The 18,315-nt window shown below is 50.8% G+C and overlaps 1 protein-coding gene across 4 annotated transcripts in view; it reads left to right on the top strand.

Annotated features, from left to right (window-relative positions):
• SPAG17 (sperm associated antigen 17) overlaps positions 1–16,748 on the top strand; it is a 298,248-nt gene extending 281,500 nt beyond the window's left edge. For all 4 annotated transcript variants that reach the window (XM_084612789.1, XM_084612788.1, XM_084612791.1 and 1 more), the window contains 7 exons: positions 939–1,028; positions 3,355–3,506; positions 4,385–4,554; positions 12,275–12,335; positions 13,995–14,139; positions 15,512–15,649; positions 16,607–16,748. In XM_084612789.1, the coding sequence (XP_084468915.1) occupies positions 939–1,028; positions 3,355–3,506; positions 4,385–4,554; positions 12,275–12,335; positions 13,995–14,139; positions 15,512–15,648 (755 nt within the window). In that variant the 3' untranslated portion in view covers position 15,649; positions 16,607–16,748. The remainder of the gene's footprint in view (positions 1–938; positions 1,029–3,354; positions 3,507–4,384; positions 4,555–12,274; positions 12,336–13,994; positions 14,140–15,511; positions 15,650–16,606) is intronic.
• The last annotated feature ends 1,567 nt before the right edge of the window (positions 16,749–18,315 follow it).

Below are 18,315 nucleotides of genomic sequence, written 5' to 3'. Positions count from 1 at the left end.
GCAGACTTAAATGAACTGCAAAATCAGTGGGGTCTGGGTGCAAAAGTGAAAAGCTAGGGGTTGTCAGATGGCATTAGAGGCTGGGAGGAAGTGGAACAGCAACCGGGCAAACTTAACTGGGGGCAAGAGTGAGCAGGAATGGATAAGAAGGCAATGAGGGAGCGAAGGCTGGGGAAAGGGTGGATGAGTGTTGAGAAGGAGCTAGAAGACAGGGAGGATCTTGAAGTGAAGTGGGAGGAAAGGGTAAGGTGGAGTGGCAGTTTGGAGACCAGGGGTGGAAGAAGGGGTAGGTAGCATAAGAATTTGAGTGATGTTGGGTGGAGACAACTTGGAGAGAACAAAGGAGGGGTGGGCAGTGAACAAACCATCTTAAAGAGCTTGGATTCGAGAGGTTTACAGCGCTGACAGGAGTAGTTTGATCTTTTGTTTAGAGAGCAGCCCTGGCAAGCATTGAACTGGCACATCAGGATGAAAGGCATTATACTGTACTGTTCATGACACAGCAAAGAACATATAATCAAAACAATCTTCCATGGGTCCCTATCAGAGCCCTGATCATTCTCATCTTTCCCCATTTGGCACTCCCTCAAGCCTCCTGTATTGCAGCTATCTGGAGACCTAGACTGGATTGCTTGGTAGAGCTTCTCAGCTCACTTCTGAATCAGCCATTCGGCTGCAAAGCATTACAAGGCACTCCTGGCCATGACTCACCATGTGCCCTGTGCAGCATTTCCACTCCCTGCTGCCCCATGGAGCAAGTTGCTGGTGGCTATATTCACATGGCAACACACAGCACTCATTACTAGGCCTGGCAGTACTTCAGACAGTATATGACCTCCCTAACTGAGATGCTTAATACCCTCTGTATAGAAATGTAGTGTATTGATATAACCAGCATTTTGTCAATATACCCATCTGTTTTTCTGTAAAACCTACAGGTCCGTTTGCCCCAACCAGTGATTCCCGACACTCACTGAAACCTCAGACACACAGTCCTTCAGCACAGACTGAAGTTTCCAGCAGAGCAGGTAAAGGAGCATTCCGATTTGGCATCTAGGTGCAGGTACAGGTTGAAGAGTGGTGGAGAGGGGAATGGGAGCCGAATGGAAGTCTGCTGTGCTAGAAATACGTTAACACTTCAGGGAAAATAATGAGAGGGATTCTCTCCTCTGCTATGGCCCTTGAAAATGGCTGCAGCAACATAAAAGAGCCATTAGGGCCGTAGATTTGGTCACAGAAGACTTCCCCCGGCACATTCTGTGCCCAAGGCAACTTATACTGCCCTACAAGGCCCACAACCCAAGACCTGGTATAGGGGACTTGCTGGGGGCAGGGGCAAGAGCAGGAATGGTGTATTGAAGCCAGAAGGGGTGAGACCTCAGTGCATAGCCCTCTGCTGCAATAACTTAGACAGTGCTGGAGAACTGCCTAAGTTGTTCTGGGGGCCACACTGACTTCCACCACAGACCAGAATCAGCAGGGTTCAAAGGGGAGCTAAATCCACCTTGATCCCTTATCCCTGGGCTGTAAGTTTTGTTCTGTGCCTCTGAAACCTTGTCTACAACTTAAAAGTTTTGCTGATATATCCAGTGATGAGCTGCCAAAATCTTAACAACCAGTTCCCTCCTCACCCCATGAGGGGGTCATGGCCCGCCCCCCCGGGACTCCTGCCCTGCCCCCGCCCCCGGGACCCCTGCCCCATCCACCCCCCTCCCCTGTCCCCTGACTGCTCCTGGAACCGGGCAGGAGGGTCTCGTGGGCCACCATAGTGGGTGCCCACCCCGCCCTGCCCCTAAGAGCCAGAGGGACCTGCTAGGTGGCGAGGTAGGGAGACCCAGCGGTGTTTACCTGGGGCGGCTCCCAGGAAGCATCCAGCAGGTCCCTCTGGCTCCTAGGGGCGGAGGAGCGTAGCTAAGGGGGGAGCAGGGGGAGCGGCCGCTGCCCCCACTGATCACATCAAAAGTGGCGCCTAAGGCACCGACTCCCTGGGTGCTCTGGGGCTGGAGCACCCATGGGGAGAATTTGGTGAGAATTTGCCCACACCGGCAGCTCCCTGCCCCATGCCCAGCCCCAGCTCACCTCCCCTCCGCCTCCTCCCCTGAATGTGCCACCCCGCTCTGCTTCTTCGCAACCCCCCCCGGCTTCCCGCGAATCAGCTGTTCACGCGGGAAGCCTGGGAGGGCTGAGAAGCAGGCGGCAGCTTCGCTCTCAGGCCCAGGGAGGCGGAGGCAGAGGTGAGCTGGGGCGGGGAGCGGTTCCCCTGTGCACCCCCTGGGTTACCTGCTGTGGCGCGGGCGGCCCTCCTTACGCCCCGCTGCCCCCAGCTCACCTCCACTCTGCCTCCTTGGGCCTGTGCGCGAAGCCGCCGCTTCCTTCTCAGCTGTCCCAGGCTTCCAGCGCAAACAGCTGATTTGCGGGAAACTGGGGGGGGGGCAGAGAAGCAGAGCGGGGCGGCGCATTTAGGGGAAGGGGGGAAGGCGGAGACGGAGGGGAGGTGAGCTGGGGCCAGGCGCGGGGTGGGGAGCTGCCGGTGGGTGCTCTGCACCTACCAAATTTTCCCATGGGTGCTCCAGCCCCGGAGCACCCACAGAGTTGGCGCCTAAGGTGCCACTTTTGGCTGGTTGTCCCGCGAGGGGGTTCTAAAAGGGCTTCTGAATTTAAAAACCGGTTCCAGCAAACTGGTGCGAACCGGCTCCAGCTCACCACTGGATATATCTATAGTGCTGTGTATAAATAAATAGTCATTGGGCCAGAGAGAGAGTGTGAGAATGACTCTGTAGACCAATGCTTCTGATATGGGAGATCCAAGTTCAAGTCCAACTGCTCTAAGCCCTGAAGCCAGTGCTGAACCTCCCAAGCCTCCCCAGTTGCTTATGCAGATTTCCCCAGAGTTCCACCTCCATGGGCTCTCTAGTTTATATTCAGCCCCTTAAGGGCCACATGACATGTAAAGCAAGGAACAGAGGCTTTGCACAGGATATTCTTAACCATAGTAACTTACTCTTAAAACGTGCAAGAGTCAAAATGCAAACACAAGTTGCTGTGCTAGCATGAGTGGTATCTATTTTTTTCTCCTCGATATTTCTAAAAAGAAAAGTCAGTAGGACTAAGAGACAGAAATCCCTTTTCTCTCCAGTGGCCCCAGAATATTTGTTTCCTGGTAGATTTTAAAAAGGCCTTTCCACTCTTACATTGCTCTGATAAATAAAAATACCAACCCTGATCCTACAGACATTATGCAGACCATATTCCTATTGAAGTTAGTAAGAGTTCTTTTTTGCACAAGAACTGCAGAATTGGGCTCCCTTTGTGCAAAATTCAATGTCACTCTTTGAAATCTTGGCTTCTGAATAGAAGTGGAAATGGCTGTGTGCACATCTGGGATACCCTTCCAGTCTCGCACCCAGAGCTTGCTGGTGGATGCTGCGGGGCAGCCAAGAAAAGAAAAGGTGAAATTACCATTATCAATCCAGGGGTGCAAGCCAGAATCTGTACTCAATGAAAAGGTAAAATAAAATGTTCTTGGCTAATGTTTATTTCCCTTTGCATGTCTCTTTTGCGCACCGTTGTTCAGTCACTCTGCAGCAGCGCTGGTCACTTTTTGGAATTTCTCTTTCCTGAAGCAATAGCACTTGCAATTCATCTGGGGCTGACTGTCCCAGAAACAACTTCTCCCTGAGTCATTAGGCCACAAACTTGGGTGCGTAAAGTGAAGCACCTAGGTCCATATTTAGGCACCTAAATAAAAGTACCCTGATTTTCAGGAGTACTGAGTGCCTCCAATTCCCACTGACTTCAGTGGCTCAATACCTCTGAAAATAGGGCCACTTTTATCTAGATTCCTAAATATGGAGATAGGTGGCATACTTTACTTTAGGACCCCAAATTTGAAAATGTTGGCCTTAGTCTTTAACAATCTTAGCTGCCCAGTCATTTGTATTTAGCCATTTGCTTTTCCTTTCTTTCTCTCCCCCTTAAAAGTATGAGAAACTGTCCTGTGTCAAAAAGGAGGACTTGTGGCACCTTGGAGACTAACAAATTTATTTGAGCATAAGCTTTCGTGAGCCTCAGCTCACTTCATTAGTCTCTAAGGTGCCACAAGTCCTCCCTTTCTTTTTGCGAATACAGACTAACACGGCTGCTACTCTGAAACCTGTCTTGTGTCAGTATTTGGACTGTAGCAGATAAGCCATTAACAGAAGTTGGCATCATTAAACTTGGCAGACAGCACTGTTATAGGAGGCGAGCTATAGTTTCTGTCCTTATAAGCACCTTCCTGTTATCTCGGGATAAGTTCTTTATTGCCACCTACAGTCTTCTATGTGGTTTAGTTTTTAATTCCCTCCCCTATTGCCCAGGTAATGTATTGATCTTGTTTGCAAAGGTAGAAGATCCTGTTGGAGGAAAAGTCAACACATCTTCTGTTGCAACAGCAACTCAGCATCTATGTGGATTCCATCTCATCCCACCTAAAGTGATATTTGGGGTGCTGAAGGAGGGTTATACTTACGCCACGACAGTCACTCTGAAAAATGTTGGAGTGGACTTCATAAGGTTAGATCAAACTGTCTTTAAACCTGTTTTAAAACTGTCACCTAACTCCATCTGCAGGCCAAATGTGCACTTCCTCTTAGCTGTGAACTCTGATAGTGTCATGAGACTAATCAGACTCCAGGTGGCATTTGTATTTGGAATCCTCCGTATTGGAATGATATTCTAAAACATCTGGCTTCAGAAAACACAATCATAGAAATAATAGAATTAAAATGTAATTAATGCTAGGCAGGAGAGAGAGAGCAGTAGCACTGAGTATGTAGAGCAATGACAGCAAATTCCTAGCACACAAGATTTAGCACTTCAAAGCAACTAGCACCTGGCTTTAGTCAGGTGAGAGAGAATATTTCCTAGCTGGGTCTGTGCTCTGCAGCACTCTCTGCTTTCAGTGTTAGTGGGGCAGCTCAGTGGCTGTGGATGTATTTTGCTCCAAAAAGGGGGAAAGTTTTCATCTTACATTTTAAAAGCAAAGTCATACCCACAGCATATGGTGACTGCCCCGCATGCAAACTGGCTTGGCGCTTGGGTAGTAGCCACCCCGCAACATGCCCGTTTGAGGCTTGCAGCAGCTGCTCTATTTGTTGGTGTGTATAGTGTAGTCAGGGCCCCACATATTACAGAACCACAGAATTTGCTGCATTATCCACTCCCTGCAGTGGGTTTGAATTCCACAACTGAACTTTTTTTTAAACTACATTTTCTGGTCCTTATGGTTGTAAAGAAAATGTTCAAAATGTAACCTGAGTATAAATGATGCTGTGTTGGCTTCCTGAGTCTGCAAAGGGCCTAAAACAATAGCTCTAAGAGGTGTGAACTGCCCCATTCATCTCCATGATGTGTTAATGCTGAAAGCTAAAGATTACAGTTTAAGGCCTTGCCTACACTAACAGTTCTGTTGACAAAAGTCAGCTTTCATCAGCAAAACAGTGGAGGTGTACACGTTACAATTCTCCTCCTGCCGATTTAATTCTGCTGCTTTGCCAACATAATAAAAACACTTTGACGAGATGCACAGATTTTGCAACAAAATTAGAGTGACCGTGTCAGTGTAGACATCACAATTGCTTATGACACCCTAAGTGGCCTCCAGGAGGTGTTCCACAACGCCCATCGTGACCGCTCTGCTCAGAAGTTTGAACTCCACTGCCCTGAAGCCAAGTACACAGGCATGCAACCCTTCCCCTTTAAAGGCCTGGGGATTTTTGAAATTCCACTTCCTGTTTGCTCAGTGTGGACAGTTCACATAGCATCTTTCCAGCTGACCATACCAGCTCCTTGAAGTAAATGTGTTCCCGCCTGAAGTACTCCGGAGTTGTTGGATCTGCTGTGTCTGTGGGGAGAAGAGGCTGTGCAATCCCAGCTCCGCTCCAGCCATGGGAACTCTGAGGGGAGGAACAGCTCAGTGGTTTGAGCATTGGCCTGCTAAACCCAGGGTTGTGAGTTCAATCCTTGAGGGGGCTGTTTAGGGATCTGGGGCAAAAATTGGGGATTGGTCCTGCTTTGAGCAGGGGGTTGGACTAGATGACCTCCTGAGGTCCCTTCCAACCCTGAGATTCTGTGATACTTACGGGAAGATTGCTCGTGGCCTGTTGGGAGAAGGGGCACGAAAGGGACACGCATCAGTACTGTGCTAAGATCAAGAAGCTGAGAAAGTCATACCGGGAGGCAAACTGTCACTCTGGCACCGAAGACCTGCCACTTCTACAAATAGCTGGATGCCACCCTGGGCGGCAACCCCATCTCCATCCCCAAGAGCCCCTGGGATACTTCTGGGGCGCTGGAGGCAGCGGAGAGCAGAGTCAACCCCGAGGACGAAGTGATGGGCAAGGAAGTGGAGCTGGAGGAGGGTGTGGGACAGGCAATAAGGTCGTCCAGTAGCATGGTGAGCCAGGACCTCTTTTTGACTGGAGTGGTCTGCCCGGTCACAGCACTTCAGCTCTTGGTGCCTGAGGCAGGAGAAGGGAGCTCTGGTAAGTACTCATTTTGATTTGATACTTCACAGTGTCATGAGGTAGGGCTGTCCTTTATTTTGTTATCTGTTAGAAGTGGGATAAGGGATAGAAATTAACAAGACCAGCACTGTCTCTGTCTGCTTCCCATTCCCCTATACAGTGGGAGCCCTGCAGAAAAGTTGATTAATGCAGACCAGATTTCATGGGAATCCTCTATAATGAGCTCTAGGAAACTTTCCTGCAGGCACTCGGCAATCCTCTGCCAAAGGTTCCTTGGCAGAGCTGCTTTGTTCCTTCCCCCCACTGTAGGAAACTTTGCCACACCAACTGGCAATTACTGCTGCAGGAAACAAAGTGGCACACAAGTGAACTACATACGGACCACGTCTGAAGCTGCATGCATGCAGGAGATGCACTCTTGCATCCTTGGTTACCCTGAGAAGTGAGATTATCAGCTTCGATCACCCCTGCCAGTGGAAAATGGTGCCAGAATTTACCATAGTACCCCTAGGGGCTTGTAGTGGTCCCCTTTGTTAACCACCCAGACCCTTTTCCCCATCTTGCCCATTCCTCACGCCCCGACCGAATCACCATGTTTAGGGTACTCACCAAGCTGTGTGCTTGCCAAGGGACAGTGAGAAAAAGGTGTATTTGACTGTTATGATTCAAGGCTGAGTGCACTCACAAAACTGTCTCTATTTATCATTTCTTGTGCTTCTGCAGATGTGCCCTCTAGGGGTACCTCCTACACACAGGGGGAGTGCCTCTGCCAGCTAAGGAGGTGAACCAGGAGGACATATTTAAAGAAGTGCTGCAATCATTTGATGCTGTAGATCCTGATCACAGGGATAATTAATGAAAAATTAAAAATGGATAGACCGGAGCGGAAACGGGCAGAAGCAGATGATCAGGCTGATAGAGGACCAAACAGAGATGCTGAGGTCCCTGATTACACTGCAGTCAGACCACAAGCATTCTCGACTCCCTCTGCAGCCAGGGCTGGTGCAACCACTAGGCGAACTAGGCGGTCGCCGAGGGCGCCAAGTGGTTGGGGGCTCCAAAAAGCAGTGTCCTGGCTCGGCCGGGAGGAGCCACCTTCCGGAGGCACTGGAGAGCCAGAGTGTCGGCTTGCGGGGGCGGCGAGCCCCAGCCATGGAGCAGCCGGCACAGCGCAGGGGGGCAGCAGCCCTGCAAAGGCAGCGGCACCGCTAGTGGGGCGCAGCCGCACCCCTGCCCCTCCTGCCCAGGGTGCGGCCCGGCACCCCTACCCCCCCCCACCCGGGGCTCCTGCAGGCTGCAGCAGATGCATGCGGACGGGTGCACAGGGGCTCTCACCGCTCTCGGGCTCTGCGGCTCCCAGGCATGTGAGCTGCCACTGGGTGGCGGGGCCCTGAGCCTGCTCCGGGAGGGGCAGCGGCAGCTCACACTCCCGGGAGCCGCAGAGCCCAAGCGCGGCGAGGGGGGAGCCAGGGGACGCACAGGGGCCGCAGCCCGGGCATCTGCGGCTCCCGGGCGTGTGAGCCGCCACTGCCCCTCCCGCTGCCTCAGCACTCTGTGCGGGAGGGGCTGTGCGCGCAGCAGCGTGTTTTGCCTCCACGTGGAGCCAGCGTCTGACCGGCATGGGCATGGCAAGGGGAGTCCCAGCCTGGGGACAGTCAGGAAGCTGGGGGAGGGTTAGATGGGTCGGGAGTTCAGGGGGGGGCCTGTCAGGGGACAGGGGTGTGGAGAGGGATTGAAGCAGTCAGGGGACAGGGAGCAGGGGAGGTTAGATGGGTCGGGAGTTCTGGGGGTCCTGTCAGGGGCAGGGAGTGGTTGGATGGGGCGTGGGAGTCCTTGGGGGTCTGTCTGGGGGCGGGGGTGTGGATAAGGGTTGGGGCAGTCAGGGGACAGGTAGGGTCCTAGGGGTCTCAGGAGGGGGCAGTCAGGGGACAAGGAACAGGGAGGCTTAGGTAGGGGGTGGAGTTCTGGGGGGCAGTTAGGGGCAGGGGTCCCAGGAGGGGGCAGTCAGGGGACAAGGAGCGGGGTGGGGGGGATTGGGGATTCTGAGGGGGGGCAGTCAGGGGGTGGGAAGTGGGAGGGAGTGGATTGGGGCAGGGCTAGACGCGGCTCTTCCCCCCCCCACCTCTTTTTTGATTGTTGAAATATGGTAACCCTAGGTGAGGGGGGAGTCGGGGGGGTGTCTGCATGCATCCGCTGCAGCCTGCAGGAGCCCCCAGGGGTGCCAGGCCGCAGCCTGGGCCGGAGGGGCAGGGGGTGCAGCTGCTCCCTGCTAGCGGCACCGCCGCCTTTACAGGGCTGCTGCCTCCCTGCGCCGTGCCGGCTCCTCCATGGCTGGGGCTCGCCGCCCCCGCAAGTGGGACAGTCTGGCTCTCCAGTGTCTCTGGAAGGCGGCTCCTCCCTGCCGAGCTGCTGCAGTGGCCCAAGCCCGGCAAAGCCAGTGAGTGGACTTGGGGTGGGGGCCGCCGTGGTGGGGTGGGGAGGGCTCGTGTAGGGGCTGTGCACCCTCCAGGGGAGTTCAGGGGGCGGGGAGGGGGGAACCTGATCTGGGGAGCAGCCCCTGGGCACAGCTGGCCCCTGGGCAGGCTGGCCCTGGGGTCTATAAAGGCTCGTTGGGATTTACCCCTCAATGTGCAGGGTGGGGCACAAGGTGGAAGTTTTGCCGAGGGCACAAAATATCCTTGCACTGGCCCTGTCTGCAGCCCATACAGAACTGCGTTCCATGCCCTTCCCAAATTCCTCACACATATTCCTTGCAAGTTCCCAATCTGTCGCAGTACCCCTTGCACTCCACCCCTAGGGACAGGTTTCAGAATGACAGCTGGACTTACACACAGCTGTGAGAACGTAGGTTCAGAGAGTGCTCCTCAGTGACATGTCCCTTGTAAGAAATGGAAATGATGTATTTCTGTGTAATAAAAGTTTACTCTTTAAAATAAAATGAATCGTTATTTGTGTCCTACACACAGTGGTTGCTGCTGGAATTCATACACAGTGGCAATCAGCACATTTGCAGACTACAATTAACACTCAGGCACCAATCGTTACAAGGGTCATTCAAGGTGGTAAATAAACAATGCCTGGATGAATGCATTAGAGAAACACATATTACGGGGGGGTCATTGTCAAAATGCTGCTTTAGAGCCTTCCTGATTCTGTTAGGATTATTGAGCCCCTCTAATAGCCCTGGTATCTGGCTGCTCAAAGTCAGCCGCCAGGCGATCCACCTCAACACTCCACTCCATGGAAACTTTTCCCCCTTAGAAAAAATTGACCTGAATCTGCTGTAGAATTTCCAGTCTGATACTGTTAGCAAAGTGACAAGCATGGTCTGACGACCTAGTCAGCAGGAGAGTGCTGCAAAACCACAGGGCCACAGTCCAAACAAGAGAAATTCTGTGTATATATTTTAGTTCATCATGCCACAGACCATAATGAATCCATGGGCTTGCCTGTCAATCTGTGTCAGCATCTCATCTTTGAGGACTTGCACATGTCCATTCCTCATTAGGGATGTGTGCACCCAGTGTGCTGAAGCTGGAGATGTTTGCCATAGCAGTACCCATCAGGGCAGCACATGCACCTTGCATCGTCTTGTGCTCTTCACTGAGAATTAAAAAGGGTGAAGCTGCCCCAACGGCAAAGTTCCTTCTGTCTGCCCACAGTCAGTAGTTCAAGCATGCTGTATGCAGTTACACATTATTCTCTTTGCTCTGAAGCTAATTTAGTCTTTCATAATTAGTTATTAGCCTTAGATAGTTAATGGTACTCATTTTTTGATGGGTACCACTGTGGGGAAAAATCTCTAGCTTCTGTGCACGTACACACACCCCTAATGTGGAATGGACACATCTGGAAGAACACATGTTACGGAACAGATAAGTAAGAGGTTTTTAAATTGTGCTCATCACTGTGCTGTTGAAGCACTCCTTCCCCAGGAAGCACTATCGAAGCTTTCCTCACTCCCAACCCCCAGTTGCAAATCACTGTTTCTCAGTAGGACATTGACACAAACGTATTTTAGGCCTGGTCCATATTAGCAAGGTTGCACTAGTGTAACTAAACCAATATTGAACTGATTTACTTAGACAGTGCTTACTCTTAATGTAAATGCACTTGAACCGCTATGAACCTCTCTTAAATCAGTTTAGCGTCATTCAGTAACTGAGTTAACTCTTCCATTTTGTATGCTTCAGATAATGAACAGTGGTTGGGTCTGGGAGAGGGTTTTCTTTTATAAGTTCAGGTCTTGGCTACACAGGAAAGTTTTTTCAGTACATGTTTTTCTGACATAATTATACAGGTCTAATTATATCGAAAGAGTATGTCCACACTGCTTTGTTTATGCCAGATTAAACTACTTCCTCTACGAACCACTGTATCTACACAGCGCAGCTCTCGTTTGAAATGACCACACAGCATTCTACACAGCTATCCAAAGCTACGTTGTTCCTCCACTGACCTCTTTGCGTGCTGGGATTTTTCTCAAAGTGCATTATATGATACCTACTGGACGTCTGGGACTTGGGCTCAAACTAACAAACTCTCATGACTCCTTTTGTGATATCCTATAATTCTTCTAGCTTTTGTGAACCAGCACCATTTTCAAACTACTGTCCATCGGCCTGGAGCAAAGATTGCTGAGTGCCACAAGCCTTTCATTCATTAATACGAACAGGCTGCTTCACATGTATTGGCAGTCATGCACCACAGGGATATTGTTGAAGAGGCGGAGCAGTTCCTTCAGCTAAAGTCTGCCTGACATTTCCCCGGTGAGGCTTTATGTGGTGGAGTGCCCCTTCTGGTCTTGGCCAGCCTACAGGTCACGCTAGTGGTGCAGACCCGGGATGATCTTCATGTTGAGGAAGGCTAGTTTCCTAGAGGTCTGTGCGGAGCGCACGCTGGTGTTGCTGCAGCAGACCACCACCATGCGCGTTCCCCTCAGCATGGAGAAGTGTGAGCATTGACAGCTGGAAATTCACCAACCCCAATTGCTACAACAAAAAGGGGTCTTTCGTCATGGTGCTGCAAAGCCTGGTTGATAAATGTGGTAGGCTCACCAATAGTAATGTGGGGTGGACAGTTTGAAAGGTATCTCACCAGGGTCCCTGGTCAGCTGGGTGCCTTCCAAGCTGTCCACAACAACACAGGGTCCCGGGGTGGACTCCATGGCAAAAATCCTGTCCAGGTGCAGGCAGTGGGAACATTACAGGAGGGCTTGATTTTGTCCGTAGCATTATAATAATTCTGCTGGAACAGTGGCATGGCACTGAGCGATATCCTGGAAGTGGCCCTTGACCCACATTTACTTCAGGATCTTTGCATTTTGGTGACTGATATAAAGGTGGGTCAGGCATGCCTCTCCCTGGAGGGCAAGGTGAGCTGAATTACAGTGGTGTAAGAAACCACATAAATGAGAAAAAGATTTGTGTGTGTGACGACACAAGAGCATTTATGCCAGAAAGACTAACGTTATATTGAAAAAGCTGTTCCTGTATACACAAAGCATGGATGAGCATGGACTTTATTTTTTATCTTAAGGCTGTAGGCAGTGGTTGATGAGCTCTGATGGGAGTTAGGTACATTGGGTTCATTATTATGATGATTGGTTTCCTTTGTTTTTGTTAAGAACTGTGTTAATGGAGCTTGGGCAGGAAGCCCAAAATGATTTCCACATTTAGGAACTGTGGACTCTCCACTTTCCTTTCAGTTGGCCCTGCCTACCCTGAGTTGGTCCGGGTGGCAGACTGATTGTCTCTTTTCCCTGGCAGGTTTCGGGTGAAGCAGCCACCTCCCAGCACAGGACTGAGAGTGATTTACACACCGGGACCTGTAAGTCATGTGGAGCATGTTTATTGTTGGGCAGAATGTACTTTGTTTTCAGGCAACTTCAGACTGACCCTCTAGGCTCCCAGAAAATTTCCCAGCAAACCCCTCTAGCATCACTCTGGGGGATGGGCTGGCAGGGGCCCAGAACTGAAAACTCTCTGTATCTGCAGATTCTTGCAGCCCACTGATGAAGAAATGAGGGGGTGAGAGACATGGACCATGGGAGCCTGGGTGACCTATGCTGCCTCCTGTGTTTGAATGTAGCAGTTGTCGTGAGATGCTCTTTGAACTTATCATGGTGACTACTCTATGCATTCTGGAGCATGATCTGATACTTGCCAAACACAAGTAGCAGCAGAAAGCAGCAGGCCCAGCCTGGAGAAGTGAAGTGACTTGCCCAATGTGTCAGTGACAGATCTGGGAGCTGAGTCTAGATCTCTTGAGTTCCAGTTCAGTGCCCTAACCTCAAGGTTCTTTCAAACCAATGACTGACCTTGGAAAAGATACTCTTCTTCTGTACAGTCCTCCTTTCCCTCTACTTCTCCATGCCTATCTCTGGTTCTCCCCCAGCTGCAGCACACTGGTTCTCCTTTCCTTCTGCTAAGACTAAAGGGGAGGTTAACAGGGAAGAGGAAAGCAAGGGAGGAGGGACAAGGAAGGGAGGAAAGATTATAGATGAAAGAGGGAGAGGACACTTTGGGAAGGGAAGGAGGAAGTGAAATTAGACACTTGAAAGAGACAAATAAAAAATGCCCTTCTGTGTTTCCGTCTTCTCCGGTAAGTGTTAAAGAATAAAAAATGGAAACAGAAACAGGAAGCATAAACACAAGGGAGAGAATGAACAGTTTTAACATAACAGAGATTAGTTACAAGAGATAACAGGGATCATTTTGCAATTGTTAGGCCTTGTTTTACCACAGTTTAGTTCCCAAGTAATGACAAAATTCTCCTGCTCATCCCTGCAGCCCATTCTGAGAGGCTCCTGTACTCTAAGGGCCGTGAAGTCAGCGGGGGTGGGGAGCAGGGGGAGAAGGGTGTGACAAATCAGGGAGAAGGAAAGTGCAGAATGTTGGGACTGAGGCTGGGGCGGAGGGACAGTTCCCTTTCCTTCTTCACTGAGCCTGGGACACCACCACAACACAGGGCAAAGGTAAATTCACTTTGCTCCATTGCATGTTTGAATGGAGCAACAGAGACGAGAAAAGATGGGCTGGTAGTCTAAAAACAAACAGTACTCACCACCCCAGTTACAGCTCTTCTGGTAACTCTGTGCCTGCTGCATCTACTCCCTGGGGCTGGGTCTCGCATGCATTTTCCAAGGGATAAATCCACTTCAGGTTCTGACGGATGTAAGGTGAACTAACGCATTCTGCACAGACCTCAACAGTCTGAAAAGTCACCTGCTAAACAGCCCTCCACACCAGGAATAAGCTGCTGGGTGTGGCTGAACTGGAGACAACAGGCAGCAGTTGTGACCCAGGAAGCAAAAATAGAGATGAGTGGGAGGGGGGACAAGGCATTTGGCAGTAGTGGGAAGGATTTCTCCATTGGTGGACCTAAGATCCCCCTTTCCTTGTATATTTTTTTTATGTCACATGTAAGGTACATGTCCAATTTTATACCTCTAACATGACTGCCTCTGGGTGACTCTGTCTCTTCCAGGTGGCAGCTGGGTTGCAGGTTGAACTGGAGATTGAGATTTATGCCATGGCAATTGGAGTGGAAGGTACCGAGGGCTCTGGAGAAATTTCCCACCGTATTGAAATTTTAACAGAGAGGGAGACGCTGTTCCTGCCTGTGAAGGCAAATATCCTTTGCTGCCTTATGGTATAGACAGTCCAAGTAGCCTCAGGCCTGGAGACAATCCACAGCTGTACTCAGGCCTCCTTTCTGAGGCACACAGCTGAGCTGATGGATGGACCCCAACTGAAAGTGATGTCAGTTGCACAGAATGGGAAGCCCAGACACACTGGAGGGGAGGAATGAGACCAGGAAGGCAGCCCCAAGACGTGGCTTTTGGGGAATGATTGGAGAGGGACAGGAGGGCTAAGGTGACCAGAAGTTGCGATTTTATAGGGACAGTCCTGATTCTGGGGTCTTTTTCTTATATAGGTTCCAATTGTCCCCCACCCCGTCCTGATTTTTCACACTTGTTGTCTGGTCACCTTAAGGAGGGCACACACCCCCCAGTCAGGGGCTCAAAATCCTTATTAAACATTTAGATGATATTTAAGGAGCTGGGCCTCACTGGCTGGATGCTGAACACACAGATGGGGACCATCCCTACCTCAGCAGGCTCATAGCGTGAAGGCATGGACACAGAACTGGGGGCAGGGCTATAACCGCACAAGCAGATGAATTAAGCCAGTTTGCTTCATTAGGTTTTGTTGCTGGGCATTTTTTTTCTTTGGGCTGTTTAACTGGGACTAGCGGTCTGGTGCCAGGGAAGAGCAACTTTAAGAATCATTAGTCCCCTTTGCCTCAAGCCTGAGAAATGTTCTGTTCACACTAAATGATGGGCTGGTTGTCACAGGTTGGACAGGAGGGGCGTGTTTGGCTTTGAAGCAAATGCACTGCTGGTTAAAGGTGAGGGACTGCCAGAGCTGGTCGCGAAAGAGTCGGTACGAGGAGGAACAATGCAAGGCTACACGCACAGCTCTCCTAGCAGCAGGTTAGGGACTCGTGTCCCTGGACTGAAGAGACCCCACCCCTCCCAGGTTGGAGAAGGGCTGGTGGCTCCTCTAAGGCTGACAAGGGGGCAGCTACTGCCAGTTAGGGTGGTGCTTCCTATATTGTGGACCCCTGTCCTGTGGCAGCTAGACTGAGACCATCCTTAGCTAATTGACATTGACCCAAAATGCTCTTTGATGGCCAAACTTATCAGTTATGGAGCTGGGCTAGACAAGGACTGGTGACCAAGCAGCGAAAGCCTCCTTACTTGACTCCCAGTCACCTGGTCCTGACTCCCACAGTGAACCATTGCTTTCCTCTCTTTCCATGTTTTCTCTTTTCCCCAACGCTCCCCTACCCCCCAGCTCACTTCGGTGTTTGAGCTGGGTCAATGGTTTGGACTCAGGTCCTTTGAGGGCCTCTCATCTCCAGAGCGTGTTCAGGCCTCTACACCCTCAGGTTTGTTTGTTTAAAAAAAAAAAAGTTTACACCCTTAACAAGTATCTCACCAGTGTTAACAGCTGAGATCTATGAGTGCAGGCCACAGGGCTACCCAGAGGGAGGCAAGGCAGCCATGGTCCAGCTGGTTTCTACAAGTCCTACCCCCAGGTTCAGGATTATACTACCCCACAAACTTCCTGGATAACGTAAGTGCCACAGATAAGTCATTGCAACTTCTAGCTGAAGAGTATTAGCTGAGCCTTGTCTTGGCTACTCACCCACCCCAGGATCAAGTCCTGCACCACCGAGAGCAGGAGCCAGACACAGCGGAGTGCTTATGTATTAAAGGGAAGCAGTGGGATGATGGTAATGAAAGGACGTGGCTGCTAGAGATGTACAGGTTTTCTCAGTCACTCAGTCCCAAAGGAGTCACTCCCAGCAGAGAGGCACAGTCTCTGCTTCTCATCTCCACATAAACCCCTTGGCAGCTACACTCTCCTCTCCCCCAGGCTCCCCCATTCGCTGCACATCCACCCCCACAGCAATAAGGTAGCTCTCAGCAGAGACCGAAAGTAGCAGCTTTTTAGGTGCAAATGGCTTTTTTAGTGTTCTGAGTTTTACCAGTCACTAGGGCTCTGCTTGTTGATGTCAAGACTATTCCGTGAAACTCTGTAATTGATCAGAAGCAGCGTTCAGACGTTATACAGGCAAACACCATTGAGTTTAGCATAGGGCATCCTTTCACTCTGCCAAAAATATAGTCATACTATTTTCTTTCTGAATACCAAAAATATTTCTCGAAGTTTCTCTCCCAACACATGGCACATGCTAACTACTGTACCTGGTTGTGTGGGTGAAAAGCTTTGAGAATTCAGTGTGGCCATCCCAAATCTAAGCTCATATCTTTTATGCCATGTCCACCTTCATTTATTGTTTTTAAAGATCTTTGTGAAGTTTACACATGTGAAAATCCCTTTGCAGGCCAATGTTCCCTTCCAACAGCAGTAACGCAGCCCGGCCCCACAGCTGGCAGGAGCAGCCGCAATGCTTGTAGCACCTTTTGAAAGATGGCTGGAGACAATTAAGTGCTTCTATTGCAACAAGGGCAGATTTCTTTTAGCTTTTCTTTATTCTTGTTCATTTTCTTTGCTCTTTCATTACAGATCAGTCCAGGAGAGGTGACATCAAAAGCAGCAGCACTGAAAGACTGAGATTTTAGTCCGTTATTGTACAAATATTATCCCAGTAAATGTACTGACAAATCAATTCACATCAACTTGATTATTAAACGGTTGTTTCCTCTCACCATCCTCCATTTAGGCTCATTTGTCTCATGCCTGTAACTTAATAGTCTGGCCCCTCTCACATTCTTGACCAGCTTTCTCAAACCACTCATGGAGTAGTGGGAAATAACGAAAAGGTCAGATGACTGGAACAGAGTGGTGTTCTTCGAGTGCTTGTTCATGTCAATTCCAATCAGGCGTGTGCACCAGGGCCGTCCTGAGGATTTATGGGGCCCTACACAAGTTACCTGAGGGAGAATATTAAGGGATGGGGGAGGAAGGTGGGGGCTCCACTGAAGGCAATCCCCAGCCGGCGTCGCTGACCACAGTGTCAAGGGGGCACTGCCACCATCTCCGCCCGCCGACCCCCCCTCCCCGCCGGAACCTCTCCCCTGCCCCCAGGCTTCTGCCAGGGCTCAGGGCTTCCCTCCACCAACCAGCACGGCTTTTGCTGGGGCTCAAGGCTTCCCTCCACCGACTGACTGACCAAGCGACCAACACAGCTTCTGCCAGGGCACCCAGGCTGTCTGCTTGGGTGCCCATTTTTCTAGGGGCCCCATATTGGCCAGGGGAGCCTCTGGGCACGTGCCCTGGTGGCCTGTATATTAATCTGCATGTCGGGGCGATGATGGAAGCGATAGCCAGGAGCTCCCCACGCACCCAGCTTAGGGAGGAGATTCCGCTCTCCAGCGTGCATGGCTCCCTCCCAGCACCCCCACACCCACTCCTACCTTGTCTATCTCCCTCTGGCCAGCGAGTGAGCTAAAGGGAGGCAGCAGTGGGTGAAGGGGAGGGGCCAAGGGGCTTCTTCCACTTACCCCCTTTTTTTAAAATTTCTCACTTGTGCTGCCGCTTGGTTGCCCTGATTCACTCTGCACATGTGCAACAAGGAAGATGCCGAATGCAAACTGCACACAAGCAACCCCGGCCAGCCTGCCCATGGGTAGGGACAGCGAGTCAGAGCGCAGCACATGCAGAACAGGCTGGGGCCCCACAGCCCAGTGGTGCCCCAAATTTTTGGGTGCCCTACGCAGCTGTGGATGCCTAAAGACGGCCCTGGTGAGCGTGCCGCATTCACGACAGCTGCAAGATTTTCCCTTAGCAGTATCCCTAGGGTTGGCCTGCCACCCCCTGGAGTCGGGCCCTGTCGACCTGACCCCTACTCAGTTCCTTCCTACGGCCTGTAACTCCTGAGCGCTCTATCCTCGTCTACATAGTTAGCATAGTAGTTATAAGAAAAGGAGGACCTGTGGCACCTTAGAGACTAACAAATATATCAGTCTCTAAGGTGCCACAAGTCCTCCTTTTCTTTTTGTGAATACAGACTAACACGGCTGCTACTCTGAAACCTCTCATAGTAGTTATAGTTGTGTATTTTTTTTAAATAGGTTTCTTTTTAGAGGGGAGTCTCCCCCCCACAACATTTTTCCCTGGCACCGGGCTATGCCTTGGTCCCCAGGCTTTAAACCGTGCTCGGACTATGGCAGATTTATGCCAAGGAGTGACCCACACTCATGCCTTAAGTGTCTGGGCGAGGGGCAGCTCAGAGACCACTGTAAGAGCTGTAAGGGTTTTCGCCCCAGGACCCT

The sequence above is a fragment of the Lepidochelys olivacea genome (assembly GCF_965140295.1).
Source record: "Lepidochelys olivacea isolate rLepOli2 genome assembly, chromosome: 1".
In the NCBI taxonomy this organism is placed as follows: domain Eukaryota; kingdom Metazoa; phylum Chordata; order Testudines; family Cheloniidae; genus Lepidochelys; species Lepidochelys olivacea.
Note: the sequence above shows the minus strand (reverse complement) of the source record. Positions and strands in the feature narration are given on the sequence as shown.